At 46.8% G+C, this 19,388-nt stretch overlaps 2 protein-coding genes across 4 annotated transcripts in view; one reads left to right on the top strand and one right to left on the bottom strand.

Annotated features, from left to right (window-relative positions):
• LOC111069500 (calcium uniporter protein, mitochondrial) overlaps nucleotides 1–7,144 on the top strand; it is a 44,044-nt gene extending 36,900 nt beyond the window's left edge. Inside the window, exons 4-9 of one of the 2 annotated variants that reach the window (XM_022359595.2) lie at nucleotides 1,943–2,311; nucleotides 5,479–5,710; nucleotides 5,789–5,894; nucleotides 5,967–6,068; nucleotides 6,143–6,346; nucleotides 6,403–7,144. In XM_022359595.2, the coding sequence (XP_022215287.2) occupies nucleotides 1,943–2,311; nucleotides 5,479–5,710; nucleotides 5,789–5,894; nucleotides 5,967–6,068; nucleotides 6,143–6,346; nucleotides 6,403–6,654 (1,265 nt within the window). In that variant the 3' untranslated portion in view covers nucleotides 6,655–7,144. The remainder of the gene's footprint in view (nucleotides 1–1,942; nucleotides 2,312–5,478; nucleotides 5,711–5,788; nucleotides 5,895–5,966; nucleotides 6,069–6,142; nucleotides 6,347–6,402) is intronic. The other variant, XM_022359597.2, reaches the window with a different exon arrangement.
• A 3,161-nt stretch (nucleotides 7,145–10,305) lies between these two features.
• On the bottom strand, nucleotides 10,306–19,152 carry LOC111069562 (serine protease nudel). Of its 2 annotated transcripts, XM_022359669.2 has the most exons (16): nucleotides 19,119–19,152; nucleotides 18,579–18,722; nucleotides 16,923–18,515; nucleotides 15,790–16,859; nucleotides 15,246–15,728; nucleotides 14,854–15,187; nucleotides 13,663–14,794; nucleotides 13,427–13,596; nucleotides 13,252–13,365; nucleotides 12,401–13,193; nucleotides 12,150–12,341; nucleotides 11,624–12,093; nucleotides 11,256–11,547; nucleotides 11,085–11,192; nucleotides 10,879–11,022; nucleotides 10,306–10,817 (listed from the first exon to the last, which is right to left on the bottom strand). In XM_022359669.2, exons 1-16 carry the CDS (start codon nucleotides 19,135–19,137, stop codon nucleotides 10,400–10,402), a joined length of 7,476 nt encoding a protein of 2,491 aa, XP_022215361.2. In that variant the 5' UTR covers nucleotides 19,138–19,152; the 3' UTR covers nucleotides 10,306–10,399. The 2 variants fall into 2 exon arrangements, with proteins under 2 accessions (XP_022215361.2, XP_022215360.2); XM_022359668.2 differs by lacking the exon at nucleotides 19,119–19,152 and having other exon boundaries at nucleotides 18,579–18,816.
• Nucleotides 19,153–19,388: the final 236 nt, after the last annotated feature.

Below are 19,388 nucleotides of genomic sequence, written 5' to 3'. Positions count from 1 at the left end.
GGGGGCAGTAGGGCAGCAGGGCAGCAGGGCCGTGCATCTACGAGTAGTTGCTGTTTGTCTTGGCCCGCAGTTCGGGGATTACTCTGCAGTTGCCGCTGCCTCTGGCTTTTGCGGCGGATAATGGAGAACATATGCGGGAGATGCAAGAGATGTAGATGCAGATGGAGATGGAGAGGTGCTGTGGCGCCCCAGCCGCAGCCCCAGCAGCCACAGAATAGAATGGGGCTCAAGGTGAGAGCAAAGAGAACAGGGCAGGGCGTGGAATAAAATATAAAGCAAACGGCGTTTCGTTGAAATATTAAAAGGACTAAGCACAATGCAAAAACACAAAGGAGGTTAGGCGCTGCGGTTGTGGCCGCGGCTGTGGCTGCCACAAAGCCCCTCTTGCTTGCCTTACGCTTGTTTGAGTTTTTAGAATCAGCAAAAAGCAGCCTGCATTTGAAGAGGGGGGAGGCAGCAGCTCTCTGACGCCGGCTTTTTCCATTAATTAAGTGGATACCTGGCGTGGCAGCAGCAGCATCAGCAGCCTCCATGGAAAGTGTATCCGTATCTTGTCTCCCCAAGAAACCTACAAAATTTAATTGTTGGAAAATATGATACGGATTTAATGGTCGGAAAATCTGCATTGAAAGCGGGCCAGGGGGCCCCAAACAATTGTGTAACCTGAGCGTAAAACAGCAACAGAAAACTTCCACCCAATTTGGGGCAGCCACAAATCGATTTTGGGACAGACAGGAAATCTGTGTCTGTCTGATTTTATGGCACGCAATGGTCAATGCCAATAAATAAACCGGAAATAAACCGAAGCCCAGAAATAAAGAACCACATAAAACAGGGATATTTTACAAGATTCTGTCTACAGTGTCTCCCTGTGTTTTCTGACTCTGCAATTTCATAAATATTTTATGAGCTTAAAGGCGCATCCGATGGTTTATCGCTGTTGCTGTTGCTGTATCTGTGTATTTATTTATTTTCTTTAAAAACTTTTGCAATTTTAGATCAACTTTTTGTTGGTCTTTGCCTCTTTCTGCTCAGCGCTATGGAAAATTCATTAAACAAGAATAAATGAATTGAAATGATGTGAAGCAGCAGCAGCCTGAAGAGCTTTGATCCGCTTAGCAGCTGCTGCTGGGGGGTGAAACTAAGGGTAGGCATTAAATTAGTTACGAGTGGAATTAAAATGCATGCAGAAATATGATTTATGAACTTAAAAGCTCAAAGCACAAAAGTAAATAAATCTTTCAAAAAAAGCCCCAGTTGTTATTCGTATCATAATTCTTCACATCCATCCATCAATCGCGCTGATCTGTGGTCATGCCTTTCTGCATGATGGCAATCAGGACTGTCATTGTGTTAATTTTAAGGCTGTAGCCTGACAAAGTCATTAAATTTAATGTCCTTGCATTTCGTTTGATGGCCTTTCGCTGGCTCCTTCGAACAGCCTCCTTTCCTCCTCCTCATTTGTGTGTGCGTGTCATTTCCTGGCTTTGCCCCGATAAGAAATGAAAGGAAACAAAAAAAAAACAGATGTCACGAGCCCGGAGGCGCCTCTTCTTTTTGTATTTTCCGGTGCCTTGGAGCGTGCCCGCTCCATCAACATTTTTTCATGCTTTTTTCTTATATTTTTATTTTGTTAAACACATTTTCCGACTCTGCTTTTTATGTGCATTTTTTGTGGCGTTAACTGCACGTGCCATCATTTTAACTGCGCTTTTTGTTTTTTGTTTTTTTTTTTTTGTGGTGTGGCACGGCTGCTTGCCTCTTCTGTTCTGCTCATTTCGAGCCTGCCCCAAAAGGAGGCAAGCCAGCGCACCTTTTGATGGAAATTTCTCTTTTTTAATTTCTTCTTTTTTTTCCATCACCGTCTTTTTTCGGCACGCCTTCTATTTGCGCCTTCTGCCTGTCCTGCCACGCCTATCATTAACATGTGGGGGAGGTGCAGATATCACGCTACTCACTTTGCCCGAGCTAAGGACACGCCTGCGAGCCCTCGGACTGAGTGCAACGGGCAAGAAACAGACACTAGTCGAGCGACTAACAGCGACACAGACAACCAGCAGAACAGCCCCAACAGAACCCGCACCATCCACTACACCATCTCGTACAAGAGAAATCGCACCATCTTGTGCAGAAACAACGGCGAGAACAGACTCCAATTTGTCGATGATGGAGGTGAAAGGTGTTGGTGGAGGTGGAGGTGGTGGGAGCCCTGGGGAAGAAGCAACGGCAATCGTGGCCGTGCACCAGCTCGTAAATAATTCGAACACGAGCAGGACTCCTGCTTTCGACAACCAGAATGCAGCACAGAATGGTAGGTAGAACCAGAGGTACAGAATGCCACAACACAGAAAGGAACACGAACAGGAGAAGATTGCCTTGTCCTCTAATCAACCGAAAACAAAGTACAGGGAACACTGTAGTCGTGTCCTTCTAATTCCCCAAACAACTTACCCGCTTATGGCCTTGGCTGGTCTCGTGCCAGCGGACTATCTGTCTGTTCAAGCGGGGGGAACTCTCCTTTTTTTTTGATCGTTCAATTAAAACGTATGTTCGTTTTTTTTGTATTATTTTATTTTATGCATGCAGTTTGTGCCTTGCCTCGTACTATATTATGCATTTAAGGCTGGCCAACGTCTGCGCTGCGGCTTTATAATTTGATTTAAATTCAAAGGCACGCGCCATGGGCACAGTATGGGTGTGCCACACACAGTCGCACATTCGGAGCCTCGGAGAGAGGTAGTGGCAGATATCCTGTGGCACTGGCACGCGAATCTGGTTGAAAATGTGGTACCGAAAAAATTAAATCACAAAAAAATATGCAAGCACGGAGACGGCTGCGGGTTCCTGGAATTTTTAATATTGCACAAAGGACAATTTTTGCATGTGTAGCAGAAAATGGTGGATGGGAGAGCTGTGGCAGAGAGGCGCTCATGTAATCATGCAATGCTCGCAGAGACACACACACACACACACACACACGTGGAAAGAAGAAAAAGTCAGGAAAAGTAAGGAAAATAATGCCAAAAATTTGTGGGAGCTTTTTCCGAGATTGCAAAGTCAACTGAAACTGAAAACACGGCGAGTATAATGGAAAGCCAAAGGTTAGAGAGGGAAGCGTAACCTTATCGGTGGAAAATGAAACTTAAGTGCTGGCATAATTATTTCTATTCGCAGGAAATGTGGTACCTTCTGCCTCATAATTCCATGTAACTTCTAATTCCAGCCAACTCCTAACTCCACCCTGACTGCTGACTCTTTCTACGAGTAACTCCATCCAACTACTGACTTCTGACTCCTTTGTTGCAATTAAATAAAAGAGTGTGCTACTAAATTTAAATAAGAGTTAATTGCAAGTGCTAGGACTGCTGCTAACGTGTACAGTGTACACAGACAATAACAAGGAGAAATGAGCAAGAAACTCCGACAACTGATTCGGAGACTGAAACTTGGGATACCCTTGCAGATACATGTCTGCTATAGCTATGGCTGTAGCAGCACAAAAAGGGTAACCAAAGAGGAGTTTTCTCGTTATAATATTGTAGGCTGTGGGCTGATTGCCGCTTGCATTTCCGCTGCCAACAGGCGAAAGCGGTCGCAGGGCCACACTTCACTTCCCCGACTTCCTGCCTGCCACACTCTGCCCTCATTTTGAGTACCAGCCACGTGCAGCAGGGGAGGAAGCTCCATCAGGAACGTACGAGCATGCTTGACACTTGTTAGCCCTGTTTTGGCAGGGATGCGGAAACTGCCTATTAAGTTTTGATGAGGCAAAGTTGTGGCGGCGCCCCATCAAAGGCGGTGCTCGGGCTCCTGCCTGACAGGACAGGGTATTATCAGTGTTAGCACGTCGGCTGTCTCTGGCAGAGATACGAGATACGAGGCCCGGGAACACAGGTTTGTTCTCTCTTTACCACAACCGAAAACCCGACAACAAAATCAGTGACAGACCCACAGAGAAGTTTTCCTTCCCTTCTTCCCTGCTCGTTGGTATCTGTATGTCCGTCTGTGTGTGTGTGTGTGTGTGTGTGTGTGTGTGTGTGTGGCTCTGTGGCATGTTATAGTTTGTAAATTAAACTTTTTCAGCGATGTTATCTGCTGTTCGTTGGGTGGTTTTTGCTGTAAGGGGCATGCCACATACGAGTACATATGTATGTATAGAGAGTTTCCCTGTCATCAGAACATTTCAAATAAATTGAATTTAGCAACGCGAGCGAAAGAACACTTCAATGTTTTTGTCTTTTTTTTTTTTTGGCTGTCGTTATGTCAGCGACTGTGTCTTGTTGCCACAAGTTTATTAAATAAAAAGTCTCTGTGGCATGGTCAGTTCTGATTGAGTTTTTTTTTTGTTTTTGTTGGTATACTGCCACGTACACACAAAGTAACACTCGCCACACGCCACACACCGCCACGAAGTGAGAGAGATCCGAATAGGAGACGGAGAGCAGACGTCTGCCAGCGCGAAAATCTGAAAGTTAACTGAAAATTAAAACAAAAATCACAAACTATCAATAAAAGAAGAAGCGGCCAACGCAGAAGACGGCAGAAGGCAGCAGCAGTAGCAGCAGCAGCAAAAAAAAAAAGAAAACATAAAATGTTTAAAATCCCAAAAAATCAAAGTCCATGAAAATAATCATCATAGAAGAAGCGAGCGGCATATAGCCACAGAGCCACAGAGCCATGGCTATAACACACTAGTTACCCACATTTGGCGCCGACACTACAATTGCTAATGGGTTGAACAGACTCAGAGCCAGCGCCAGCGCCACAAAGCCAGGCACTGGCACTGGGCTACCTACCACCCTCTCTCCCGATTTAAACGAGAAGAAAATCTTCATTAGAAGTGTAGCATGGCAGAGGAGTTGTTTTTTGCTTGGCTCCTATCCTACTGGCTGCCTGGCGTGTGTGGTTGCATCTTGGTTGGTGGCTGCTTGCATGAGTGGCAGCGATACAGATAGATGGATATATGTTTGTGCTACTTCATGGCTGCATAAATCCCACATGCGACAAAGTGAAAACTTTTCAATGCTGCTGCTGTTGCTGTTGCTGCTGCTGATGCTGCTGCATCTGCTTGAAATGCTCGAAATGAATCTGCCTCTAACTCTGACTCTGAGTTAGCGGAATGCGTTTAGGTGCCTGCTAATTGAATTGTTTGTCATACCGGAGTACGCCTATTGTGTGTGTCATCTAGATCATACAATATATAACTGCTGTTGCCGCCTATCCATAAATCCCCGCGGTATATTGCACTCTTAGTCGTCGTCATGCCTCAGCGGATAATGCGAGCGCCTAACTGCATTCGACTTGCAGCGGCAGCAGTTCCCTCTATGAGCAAATAACCTTGAGTGCCTTTTGATTAATTAAAGCTAAAGCAGACAACTGTGTTCCACATTATAGAAACCGCTGTGAAGTTGAATCAATGTATAATTCCTCTACCTCTGCCTCTACAACTCCAACTAATCGGAAAATCTCTCATTTTAGATGACATCTTTGTGGAATATGTGAATGGTATGCCGCACATGACCGTTCGCCTGCCAAGTCGCAATGAATTATGTCAGTTTGCACTGAAACCGATCTCGCATAATGTTGGGGATCTCCTATCGATGCTGAAGGAAGAGGATCGGGGCATAGATCGGGCGGCGGTGATCAATAAGCATGGAGTGCGCATTGCCTCCTCCTGCACCATCGACAGCCTGCTGGATGATACATTTAGGTGGGCTGCGGCTGCTGCTGCTGCTGATGATCTCTGAGACAAATCCCATAGCTCATCCATCTCCCTATATCTCCATAGCATACAAATCAACAATCGCACATTGGAACTGAGTCCACCGAAGCGTGACAAGATCACACTGGAGTCCATGGACAAGGTGGGCGATGTGCGTAAGGTTATTGCTCAGGTAAGATTATCTTGTGTGAATATTCCACATTAAGTGGCTACCTTTTTAATGTGTGTCCATAACTCTCTGCAGCTCTATGAGGCATTTCACGTGGGCGAATATCAGCTGGAGAAGAGCAATCAACTGGCCAAGGAACTGGAGAACATACGCTACGAACTGGAGCCACTGGAAGAGGTGTGATAATATCTTAGATATACATACAAATATACATAGTGGTTCTACATACATGCGAATATTGGCACTTGCAGAAAAAACTGGAGCTAAGCAAAAAGGCCGCTCGTCGCACCAACTTTATGACTTGGATGGGTCTCGGCCTGATGTCCGTGCAGTTTGGCATTTTGGCCCGATTGACCTGGTGGGAGTACTCTTGGGATATCATGGAGCCGGTTACATATTTCGTTACCTACGGCACGACAATGGCCATGTACGCCTACTATTGTGTGACCAAGAGGGTAAGTAGTGGCTAGGCGGATGGGCGGATGTCGCATACAATGTTGTGTCTCCCTAGGAGTACATGATGGAGGCTGTGAAAAACCGCGAATACTCGCTGACCATCTACAAGAATGCCAAGAAGATGCAATTCGATGTGGAGCACTACAATCAGCTGAAGCGCAAGACGGCGGAACTGGAGTACAATCTGAGAAGGATCAATGATCCGCTGAACATGCAACTGCCGTCGCATCTGGTGCGCACCCAGGAAAACACGCCTCCGACTCAGGAGCAGCCGCAGGACGAGACCAGGGAGCGTAAAAGTAACTAAGCACATGGCTAGACTTTGTGGCAATCAGCTGCAAGAGAAGACCAAAAAAGAAAGGAAAAGAAACTCAAACTAATTTTTAAATGAAAAAAATAAAAAGTCCCTCCCCCCAACCCCCCCAACACATATATAGAAAATGTTCAGGTGATTGAAATGTTATGTCCCCAACCTCCCAGCATTCAGCAGGTGTCGCGTAAACTCTTAGCGAGTTTCCCTATTCTTTATGTTAACTAAAATGTTTTAGTTTTTCATGTTTATGATTAATTAGCGTAAGCTAAAAGAAAGCAACGCAACGCACAAGTGAACGCATACTTAAAAATGTCTGACGCAGGCCCAGTTAATGAGCTTATTTCTTTATGTTTAATCTTTAGTTATTTATTGCAAGAGAGAGAGAGAGAGATTTGTTGAATGCCCAAGGCTACCCTCTATCTACTATCTTTTGAATGTGTGTGCAAAGTTCTAGTAAAATATATGATTTATTTATTGACTATTATGTCTATATTGAGTTTTTATTTATTTTTTAATTAGCAAAAACAGTGATTGCCAAACTAAAAGACATCCACATTAGAGATTGCGTACCAGTTAGGGGATACAACAGTAGAATGTAAAGCATATTTTAGTCCAAACTTCATTCGTAATGGATTGCAGAACTTTGGGGGAAATGATACGATACGGAATGCCGCTAAGAATTTCGACCATTTAGGAATCCATTTACAAAAATTTACAGCGATAGTTATCAAACCATACAGAGATACTACATACACACACAGATATCTACATACTGTGGTCCAATCTATCAGTGAAAACTCATGAAAACTCATCCAGTGAACTCTACTAACTCTTCATAAGCTTTAATCTAGCATATACATATAGTACATATACTATACATATACTAACTACCGTGAACAACTAGAGAACGAGAACAACAATTTGTACATAAAAACGCACCAACTATTCCATTAAGATTTTAGCAACAGAGAGGATCGTAGTTAGTTAGTACAAGTTAAAGAAATCCTAAACGTAATTTAGTAGATACGATTAGACATGTAAATATTATAAACTGCTGTGTTTCATGACAACGTAAACGATATGTAAGGAGGAGTCGCCCCAAAAAACGAGACAAAATTTAGCTAAATATTAGTTTAGTGAGAGGCATTAACTTTTACCCATAACTTACTTACGCTTTATTCACAACTCTAATCAGACTCTAGACTCTAGATACGGAGGAGATACTTTTTTAAACTTAGAAATTGCCAAAAGGTTGTGTTTGAGAACTGTTTGCCTGTGCTATATACGATATGTAGGTACACACCCCCAGGAATCCTAGAAACCAATCTGTATACTCTACAACATACTCTCTGAAAAATTACTGAGACAACAATCTATACACCTGCATCGCTTTTCAATGCACTCCACATACACACAAACACACGACCCGCGGGATGCATATACTAAGTCGCACACACACTAAATAAATACTAACCAAAAATTTGGAAAGATTAACTTAAGCCTAAGAAGCACTATCTATGCCTATAAATACTTTAACGACATTTGTGATTCAATTTCAAATTATAAAGGTGGAGTCGAGATGTTTATTTACTGTACAAAATCGAACATTAACTTTAATCAAAAATCCTAACCCGAAACTAACTTTGAAAGTATGTATTTTTGCCTAATCCAAGTCCCAAATAATTTTTATGTTTATTCTACGAGTATCTAATGAATTATACACATGAATTACCTCCTACACGGGTACGAGTATCTCCTATACATACTATATCTTATTCCTAATCAGCGCCAAAGACTTATGAAGAAATTTAACAACTAGTTATTCCCCATATACCCCCCCTTTAATGCTCGTTCAAGTTTTTTAAACCCTTGCTATTTATACGCATAACAAATTATATAATTACCAACGATGCGCCCTGATAGATAGGGAATTCCTAAATTCCTGCTCTCGAGAGGTGCATTCATATATTTATAATTCTCAAGTACCTTCTTTCATAAAACAAAAACGAAACAAAAGAAAAACTAACCTTAACTTACATCTTTTTAACGAATTTAAATGGAATACAACATTTAATTAAGTGCTTTAAGTAATTAAATTGTTTGAATTTTGTCTAAACAACAAAATTAATTTTTTACATTTATAAAACAACCAAAATTCGTTACGAAAATTCCCAAGAAACCCAAGCTTAAACGTAAAATCAAATAAAGTAAAAGTTATACAACATATGCAAGCGCAAACTGATAAAGAAAATAATACAAAATTAAAATAATAAAAAAAGTTATAAATTAAATTAAATCCCCCGCATTCATTCATTTTATTTTATTTATTTATAGTTTGTACTATATGACATGCGACGTCCATAAATAGTCGAGATATAGCGTACAGAAAAAAAAAGTAATTATTAGCACAGCAAAAGTTTGCTGCGCCATTTCTCGACCGAATGGGCCCAGATTGGCGGAGAACCTACTTTTCCAGGATCGAGCGGTGCCCGATCGATCGACACCAACTCATTGGATACAGTGATTAAATTTTCCCCCAATCAGAAAAACGTGTGGCACGCCGAATCGGAGGAGAAATAGCGGAGCTATAACCATGAAACGTTGAACAGGCGTATTGCCCCTGATGCCTCTAGGCGATAGGGAATATTCTGTCGATCACGAGAAGGCGTGGCACGTTCATTTCGGGCAGGAAATGGCAGAGTAATAGCGATTTTACTTAAAATAGATTAGGAAATAGCGTTAAAAAATCATATCCTTATTGTCCTTGATGTCCCTGTAGGTCCAAACGATGGCGGACACTCTGGCGATTACGAGGAGACGTATCACGTCCTGATCGTATGAGAAATGGAGGAATTGTAGCGATTTAATTAAAAATTTAATTTAATTTAATTTAAATTAAAAGCACAATAGCGCCACAACAATCAGCAGTCATTTCTCGAACTAATGTAATTTAGTTTCAGTAATGGCCGGTGAACACAACGGCGCCACAGTGCAAAACAAAAACTACAACTGTGGCGCCTCTTCAATGAGCGGTCATTACTTGAACTAATGTAATTTAGTTCCACTAGTGGCCGGTGATCGCAGCGGCGCCACAGTGCTAAACAAAAACTACAACTGTGGCGCCGCAACAATGAGCGGTCATTTCTCGAACTAATGTAATTTAGTTCCACTAGTGGCCGGTGATCGCAGCGGCGCCACAGTGCAAAACAAAAACTACAACTGTGGCGCCTCTTAAATGAGCGGTCATTTCTCGAACTAATGTAATTTAGTTCCAGTAATGGCCGGTGATCGCAAGGGGCGCCACAGTGCAAAACAAAAACTACAACTGTGGCGCCCCTACAATGAGCGGTCATTTCTCGAACTACTCTGTTTTAGTTCATGAAATCACCGGTGATCTGTATGGGGCGCCACTGTGCAACAATACAAAGGGGACGTAATCGGAAAAGTATCCTTCATTTGATAGAGTCCTTTTAAAGGATCAATATCCTTCCCCAGTAAAAAATTTTTTAATTTTCTCCGCTCGGCGTTCTGGGAGCTGAAAAATATCCTTATCCTTGAATGACATCAAGGATATTTTCTCCAATCGACATATGCTAAATAATAAAATATGTAAAAAATAAAAGAAAGTTCAAAATTTATAGATTTCTCTCGCATTTATTTGCTACTAAAACGCACAAAGGATTATCGCGAGAGCTTAGAGAAAGGCACTTGACAGAGAGGCAGTTTAGGGACTGACACTTCAGGCACAGCGTATCTCCAGCCTGTAGCAGCGATCCGAGTCGGTGGCATTCCACCGCACCAGCTCCGCAATGGGCCTGCTAGACTTGAGGAACAAAGTCAGCCGTTCGTTCAGCTGCAGCGGCGAGAATTTACTGACAATCACCGCCTTGGTGGAGTCGCGGTATTGGCCCACCAGCGACTCATTGCTGAAGCTGCGTCCTCGCTGGTCCAACAGCTCATACGTTTGAACGGCCTTGTTCTCCTCATCATCGATCAGCCGATAGCTGGGCTGCCTGTACGGATTGTAGCCCAGCTTCTTGCATATCTCTCGCACTTCATCCATGTTGGGCGGCGCGCTCTTTGGGAAGCACTTGGTGTGCCATATGCCATAGGTTTGCTCAATCACTTGGCCATACTTCGGGGCAATCTCCTTTGTGCTGGAAACGGGAGTTCGATTAATATGGATTTGACTTGTATTGTATTTCGATGGATACATACTTGTATTGGCTGTGGGCCCAGAAATCCTTTTTTCGCTGGTGCAATGGATGCTCTATGCCAAAGCAGTACCGCTCATCCTCGCCATTGGGGCAGTCCGGTTCTTTGTCGCACACAAAATCGCGTGGTATGCAATCTTCAGGGGAGCTAGAAATACAATCGATTAAAATCTTGTCTTCCAATAAAGTAATATCAATGGTTTCACTCACGAACTGCATTGAAAATGATCGGAGGTGCAATTGCACAGCACAGAACTCTCATCGCTTTTGTCCCAACAGTTTCGCTTGCCATCGCATATCTTGGAGGGATCCGTGGCTCTACAGATAAAAAGCAAAACATATAACAGTAACCATTGTGATGCTTATATAGTTAGAGCTCACTGTAGATAGGTAAAGCAACTGCAAATGGTCGGCTCATCTGTCATGTCCTGACAGTCCGGCACATGATCACAAAACTTCTCCTTTGGCAAACACTTGAAACTGGAGCGGCACTTCATCTCTCCCGGCGCACATCTCTGCTTCAGCTGTCGACATTTGGCCTCGTCCTCATCGCTTCCGTCATGACAATCGGATCTTTCATTGCAAATCGCCGATTGGGGCAGGCAAACACCCAGCGGACAGCGATGAGTGATGCACTCTGGCGGTGATTGTGGATTTTTGCAGTTGGGCTCATCTGTTTTTGTTGGGGGAAAAGAGACAAGTTAATTAGTTTTCCGTTCTTTCGGAGGTCCGCAAATAGCACCGCCTACCTATGATGTCCTGCAGTGATTTGTAGGCCCGATCCAATATCCCAATGCCGAATGGTTGTTTGAAGCTCTGGCAATCGGAGTTGTTGTAGCTGAACAGAGCCGTGGGGAACCAGCCCGTGTGCGAGTTGCGACAGACCAGGACTCCCTGGTCGATGGGATTGTGGTGCGCGTCGCTGAGGTTTTTCAGGCCAAACTGATGACAACTGGTGAACTTTGTGAGGGCTGGGAGGTCTGTTGCGGTCGCACCATTGATGAGCTCAACCTCTTCGGAAATGGAGGCCATATCCTCGGCGCTGACATTCAGCAAGCGCATGAGGTTCACAGGCGGCTGCTTCTCCTGCAACTTATAGCACGATGGACACTTTGGGTCATTCATGATCTGTGTGATGGCAACCGTTTTAATTCGCCCGGTATTCTCGTCGTGCAGGACGCTGATGCAATCCCGCACAGCACTGTCATTATGGTGAGTGCTGCAATGGAAAAAACCGATTAGAACCAGTCCCTAGATTGCTATTGACCCACTCACCTGTGGGGCAGGAAGGTGGGCAGCACATGATGGGTAAAGCGTGCAGGTTTCTCCAAATGAAACAGCAGCACATTGGACTTGGGCACTGCCTCAAAGCAGTCCACGCGACGGATTTGCTCGTGATTGCTTCTGTGGAGGGACCGCTTGGTTTTGCCACCGCCCAGAAGTGCGCTAATGTAGTGCGTCTCGAGGCTAGAAGGAATGTACAGATGAATAAAAAATAAGTACAATAATCGAAAGCGTTTGCTTACCTTATTCCCGAGAGGCAGCTCTCGTGGACCAGCAGCCAGTGCTTGTCGATAAGCACACCGAGGCACCAGAGCTCCCCATTGGCATAGACATCGGCCAGCCAGGGCCAGTGCAGCTCCTCGATGGCTTCGTGCAGCTGCTCGTTCACCAGCAGCGTCTTGTTTTTCTTGCTCTTGATTAGGTTATCCAAACGGTCGAGGATTTCGTCCTTCTTTTTGACCACCATTGTTGCAGGCACTTGCGGCTTGAAGTGGACATTGGGTTGGTTGTATGTCTCGATGGTGGGCAGGAGTACAGGTATCTCTTCCGCAGGCTTTTGCTTGACCGCCTGTCCCGCACTCAGCGTCTTCAGGGGCGTAGTCTGGTTGGAGAGGGGATTACACTCCACATAGATGCCCAGACACATGCTGGGCAGCAGGCGGTCCTTTTCCGGTCTCGAGGGCGATGGCAAGCCCTGTACAGGCATTGCCTCCTCGTTGTCCGATAGCTGGTCGTTGTCATTGTCCATTGAACGGAGCCCCACAACCAGCTGAGTCTTTCCCGTCAGCTCTGGTGTAATGGGATGCACATCCCGCTGGCTCACAAGCTCCGAGCTGTTGAAGTAGTGGGCTCCCTTGAAGCCCAGCAGGGCGCACACTGAATCCGCCGTGTTGGCCTGGTTCTCATGGTAGCCAGTCTCATGGGCGCATACAACACGCCACACGCCATGGGCGTTTCTGGAGAAGATACCAGCGCTACTGAACTTGGGCTGCTGATGGATATCAAAGTGCACATCTTGGCCATTCGTCAGGGCAACTGTTGGAGGGGATACATGAGCTTCTTTCATGTCGTACAATTCCGTTCTCTCACTTACAGCAATCGTTTTCGTCCTCCTTGAACTGGCAGTCCACTGAGTTGTCGCAGCGCTTCGTCAGTGGCAGGCAGGTCTTGGACAATGGGCAGCGGAACTCATTGGCTTGACAGCCAGCTGTTGAGATTGAAAAGCAAATCATAGAAGGAGCAGCATGATAATAGGTTTCGGTGCTTACCGCAATCCTGTTCATCGGTTAGATCCTCGCAATCCGCCTTGCCATCGCATATGAGGGCACGCAGACTGCCCTTCATGTAGTCCCGACAGCTGCACTCCAGCTCATCCGTGCCATCCTCGCAGTCCACTTTCCGATCACAGCGCATCTGTAGCTCCACAATCTGAGCCATTCTGTAGATAATTTCATTGAGATTAATCAGTTTGTCTTACAAGAGTTGGGTCTTTTTTTTTACTCACCTTTTGCACACGAATTTATTGGGAATCTCCGTTTTTGTGGTCGTTGTCTTTGGAGGAGCACTTGTAGTTGGCGCCAAGTTTGTGGTTGCTGTGGGGGTTGTTGTGGTAAGCCTTGTTGTTGTTGTTGAGGGTGTAGAACTACTGCTAATTGTAGTTGTGGCTGCTGTGGTTGTGGTTTCCTTAGATCCCTCCGTTGTGTTTGTAGTAGGAGGAGGAGCATCTGTTGTGACTGCAGACAAGGTGCTGGTCATCATTGTCGTGCTCTCCTCCAGGATTTCTGTGACCAAATCGGAGAGCTTCCTTAAATCCTCTGTTGACGTAGGCAACGTTGTAGTTTGAGCAATTGTTGTGGGTGTCATCGTTGTCGTTTCTATTGTCATCCATGCAGTAGTTGCTTTTGCTGTCGTCGTTGAATCAATTTCTGTCGAGAGTCCAGTTGTGGTCTCCGTTCTTGTGGACATATCCCTTGATGGAGTGGTCGTTACATCAGCAGACAGAGTGGAATCAATTTCATTTTCACTTTTGAGAGTGGTGCTTTGCCAGTCTTCATCCTCGTCTTGTTCTGCCAGCAAATCATCATCTTCTATAGCAATTTCCTGACGCTGTTTGCCATCCTTTTCATGCTCCTTCAGTGGATGATAATCACTCTCGGTTGTGGTGCTTACATTCTGTCGTGTGCTGCCCACCATATCGGGTATGAAGTTATAGACACAACCCACTTCATCCTCACCGCCCAGACAGTCGACATTCCGATCGCAGCGCTGTCGCTTGGCTATGCACCGCTTGCCACCCCAAACGCAAATGAAGCCAGGACAGAGCTGCAGCGGTTTGCGTGCAGCGGGCAGCAGGCGAGGTGTCACCGCCAGCTCAAGCCAGTCCAGGTATAGTGCCACTCTCGTGTAGACGCCAAACTCCTGGGGACGAGCACAGCCGTTGCCATGGCTCACAACTCCCGCGAGATAGAACTGCTCCGGCTGTGTGACGCTGCGGCAGAAGAGGGGACCACCTGAATCGCCCTGGCAGGCATCGCGTCCACCGTCAGGATCGCCAGCACAAATACCCTCAGAGGCCTGATCTTCTGGCTCCGTGCAGCGCTTGCGTATGGGCACAGTCACTTGACGCAGGGGATCACCTATCAAAGATTTAGAATATTTTAAAATAAACTTTAAGTCAGAGTTCGTCGTAGCTTACTGCTCGGACCCTTCTCCCGTATGGCTCCCCATCCCACCACCGTGCAGAGCGTGTGCTCCTCGGGACCCCATATCCAATCGTCGCCAAAGGTTGTCCTTCCCTGGTCGGGCAGACAGATGGCCTTCACCCAGCGATTGAAGTGCAGCGGATTGGCAAGTCGCAGCAGCGACAGATCGTTGCGCATGCTCCGCCTCTCGTAGGCCTGATGGACGACCACATGCGACACTGGCTGTATCTGGGTGGCAGGGGAGTAGCTGGAGCGACGCAGCAGCCCAGCACGCACCTCGTAGTAGTATTTGGCATAATTGATGACACAGTGGGCGGCACTAATGATCTGTAAAAAAAAGGAGATTTAAGGCACTTAGAACAGGGGAATTCTCGACTCCACTTACCCAACGATCCGAGTAGATGGTGCCACCGCAGTGGAACTTCCCATCCCGATAGATGGCCACCACAAAGGGCCACTGAAGGGCACTCGTGTAGCCTCCCCCAACAATGCGTCCCTCGCCGACTGTTTCCTTCGCCTCGACCACTGCTCGCTTCAGGCGCATCGAGTGCTCCGTTTTGGTCGTATTCTTGGGCAGTCCACACTGCATCGGAGGGCACTGGACATAGGCCACATGATCCACCAGGGAATCAGCGTTGTTGCGTCCATGGCAGGCCTGGGCAAAGTGGATTCCCGCATGCAGCGATGGCTCAATAAAGGGACCTGGGAGTATCAACGGCTTAAAGAAGAGTTCGGGCACAGCTCCTTCCATCTTTCCATCCTGCTCGCAGGCCGCGTTTGCCCACTTTCCGCCATTGTTGCACACCGGATGCCAATCCCCGCGATGATTGTGATACAGATATCCCTCAGAGGCGGATGCAGCGTGTGACTGGAGAAGATTAGAGCGGATTAGATGGGAGTAGCACGCAAGGATAGTTCGTTCCACTTACCATGTGATGTGTGACATCTGTGACGAGCATGCTGCACTGCTGCTCATCGCGACCATTCAGACAATTGAGGAAGCCATCGCAGCGTTCCAGTCGGCTGTAGCACATGGATATCGTGGAGCGATTGTGGCGCGCATATTCCTCCAGATTCTCGTAGCAGGAGAAGGCCAGCGGCTCGCAGCCAAAACAGCCCAGCTCATCCTCGCCCATGGGGCAGTCCTGATAGCCGTCGCACAGACGCTCCTCGTCCAGTCGGTCGCCACAGGTGCAGGCCGACTCATCGCTGCCGTCCTTGCAGTCCACACGATTGTCGCACCAATGGGAGGCTGGAATACACTCCTGGCCCCCGTAGCAGGACACCTGATCCGGTTCCGGGCACTGCGAGCGCTCCATTGGCTGTTGTGGGAGTCCCGCATAGCTGGCGTAGATGATCTGGCCCTGATGTTGGACGGCGCTCGTCTGGTTGGCGTTGTGGCGCATCTTGAAGTTGGCATTGGAGAAGGTCGACTGGCCGACTCCCTGCTGCTGATTGAGTCCCTGCTGCTGCCCTTGGCCTTGTCCGGACTGGTTCTGCATGTAGCTGCAGTAGACCTGCTGCTGGGCATTTGACAGCTTCTGCGGCGAGGCATTCTTTGAGAAGATGTTGGCGCCCTGTCCACCCGCTCCGGAACCGCCGCTGCCTCCAAAGAAGTTGCCGCTCGGTCCGAACTGCTGCGGCACAAAGAACACTCCTCCGCCTCCTCCGCCATTGTTGGATGGTCCTCCAAAGTGGGCTCCCTGCATGCCCATAAATGTGGGCGCGGCCGACCACATGGGCATGCGGAAGTTGGCCGGCGTCATGTAGAAGCAGACGGGAATACTGGGCATCCCGAGGTTCGGGTTGAACATGAACTGCGCCGAGGCCTTCATCGTCTCTCCGGATACGGGGAAGCCGCCGGGCGCCCGGCTCGTGAACTGCACACTGGGCGAAGCCGTGAAAGTCTCTCCCTTCTGCTTGGTCTCTGCGCCATCTGCCATGGCGGCCACCTTGTTCCGCATGCGCTCGCAAAGGGTCATCAGTTGTGCATCTGCCGCTGTGGAGAAGAACAAAAAGGGTATTAATCAATTCGAATCAAGCGATTGCATCGGATTATTACCATTCAATAGGCGGCCATTGAGTGGATTGATCTTGGGTCCCATTTTGTCCAGCACTTTAGCATCCAGCGCCGTGCCAAAAGTGTCTATCAGCTCATCCTTCGTTTCCATGGCCTGCTGCTCGAACTTCTTCAGCCAGTGCTGGCGCTCGTACAGATCTGTGCCTGTTTCCTCCAAAGATTCCTTGCTGGGAAGGACCTTTCGGATGGGCTTATCCTGTTCGTGCCGCTCAAAGCTCTCGAGCATGTTCTCAACGCTGCTGGGATTGTCCAGTGGATGCACTGGGATGCGGGAACCTGTCTCAGTGGTGGTGGTGGTGGTGCTGCTGCTGCTGCTGCTGGTGGTGGGTGTCTTCGTGGTGGTCGTTAGCTTGGGTTTACTGGTCGTGCTGCTCGCCTCTGCGCTGATCACATCGCTGTCAATGATCCAGCTAAACTTCACGGGCTTTGGCTTGGTTGGATACGCCGTAAAGTTCTGCTTATCGCTGGCATCTGTGGTGCTGACTGTGGCTTGGGTGGTGCTTGTGGTGGAGCTAGAGTTTCCCATCCCTGGCTCCGGTTCCACAACTTCCTCGCCATCAATGATCCAATCGAACTGCAGCTTCCGTGGCAGTGTCTCATTTTGGGATGCTGCTGCAGTGGTCGTAGTCAGGGCTTCGGGTGCATCAGTTGTCAGATTAATCTCCCAGACAACTTTCTCCGAGGTGGGTTCCAGGCCAGAGTTCATTGTGGCTGCTGTGGTAGTCAGCTCCCTAGTGGTACGCTGCCTGGGCCCCTCTGTGGTGTGCACAATCTCCTTGGGCTTGTCGAAGCGGTCCAAGATCCAACTGATTTGATCCGTTGTGGTCTCCACAATCAGGCCAGAGGGTCCCTCACTTGAGGCAGAGGTCACTTCAACCGTTGCCTGCGGGGTCGTCGTCTCCACCAGCGGCAAAGTGGTGGTGTTTATTGGCTCTTTGGTGGTCAATGACTTTGGCGTATTATCCGTATAGACCGCATGGTCGTCGTGGTCATGGCCGTCGATGATCCAGCTGATTCTTGCTGGCTTTATTTTGGATCGTACATGCTTCTGCGTGGACGTCTCCTCGGTGACGTTTGCCGCGCTTATCGTGGGCCCAGAAGTCGTTTCCTGCGGCTCTTCCGACTCCATGCTTCCAGATTCCAGCTGGGGCTGCTGCTCCCGCATGATGGCCTTCATTTTCTCCATTTTTTCGGTGATTTCCTTGGCCATGTTGTACATCCGCACAAAGGCGGACATGCAATCGTGCGGCGTCTGCTTCTTACAGCGTACATACTCGTTCTCCAGCAGACTGAGGGCCTCCCGGGCCCGCTTGCTCCTCAGCTTCGAGTAGATATGCTGCATGTTGGCCTCCACCTGAAGGGGATCTAGCAGGTCCCTGCTGGACAGGTCACGCGGCATACGACGCCTATTATGTAACCGGAACTTCCAACGCAATTTGTTCAAGCGGCTCTGCCGATCTTCAATCTTCATGTGCAATGTCTGTGGGCTGACGATCAGAACATCCTGATTGTCATCGACGGGCTCCATGGGCTGTCGATGCTTTTCATTCAGGGCGGCAATTTGCTGCACCCGATCTGGCAATGAGTATTATCATTAGTTTACTTGTAAAACTCATCCTTCTCTGTTCATTTTCTTACCCATTTTCTCCACCACAAAGCCATGGTAGATCAGCATGAAGCACAGCGTCAGGACCACCAGCACGGCAATGGCCAGGAAGCGTTTGTTGGGCGAACGACTACAGCAGTGGCGCGGACTACGCAGCAGCCTGGTGGCCTCCAGTTCTAATAAATTCATTTTCTCAAAATTATAATCGTAGTTATTTCGAATAAAATTCATAGGCTGGCACTTGAACTATTTGAACTGAGTAAATTACTTAAAATGTATTACTTAGTTTTATCTTTTGACAATCCATAAAAGTGCTGTGAACATTGTTTTAGTTTTAACATGATTAAACATTCTTAGCCAATTCGTCGTTTTTTGGGGCTTTATTTTGATCAGCAATTTCTGGTCTGCTCAGCCATTTCGCAATAATTTTAATTTCAATAAAAATGCTGATGCAAAAATTGAACAAAATTGGAACTTAAAATCGAACAACTTATTGGAGTTTACTTTAACGTTGAGACTCATATAATTTAAAAAATATTTTCTTGCTTAAAAACGAAATGTATTCCACGTACCATCCATATTGTAATTCATCTTAATTCTTAAACTTTCTGTGGTGTTTCCGGAACAATCACTTATGCTCAATACATTTTGAAAACTAAGCTGGAAATGCTGCAAGCAATTTTTGTTATTTTTTGTTGCTTTATTTTGGCTGTTCTTCACTTTGTTTAATTAGCTTCCCAACAAGGAGCCTCAAATTACAGCGGTTCCACTCGTGCACTCAAACAAAAATTCACAAAAAGCAGAAAAGCGACCGGCAAAATCGAATCTGATATCCACGACAC

This window comes from Drosophila obscura, unplaced genomic scaffold, assembly GCF_018151105.1.
Source record: "Drosophila obscura isolate BZ-5 IFL unplaced genomic scaffold, ASM1815110v1 contig_1, whole genome shotgun sequence".
NCBI classification, from domain to species: Eukaryota; Metazoa; Arthropoda; class Insecta; order Diptera; family Drosophilidae; genus Drosophila; species Drosophila obscura.
Note: the sequence above shows the minus strand (reverse complement) of the source record. Positions and strands in the feature narration are given on the sequence as shown.

Excerpts from the sequence above, each read along its gene's own strand:
- LOC111069562 (XM_022359668.2), bottom strand. The coding sequence starts at position 18,777 with ATGAATTTTATTCGAAATAACTACGATTATAATTTTGAGAAAATGAAT. Across the intron at positions 12,342-12,400 it reads AGCTGCCTCTCGGGAATAAG|CCTCGAGACGCACTACATTA; the intron begins GTAAGCAAACGC and ends CATTCCTTCTAG. Across the intron at positions 11,023-11,084 it reads GATCATTTTCAATGCAGTTC|CTCCCCTGAAGATTGCATAC; the intron begins GTGAGTGAAACC and ends TTGTATTTCTAG.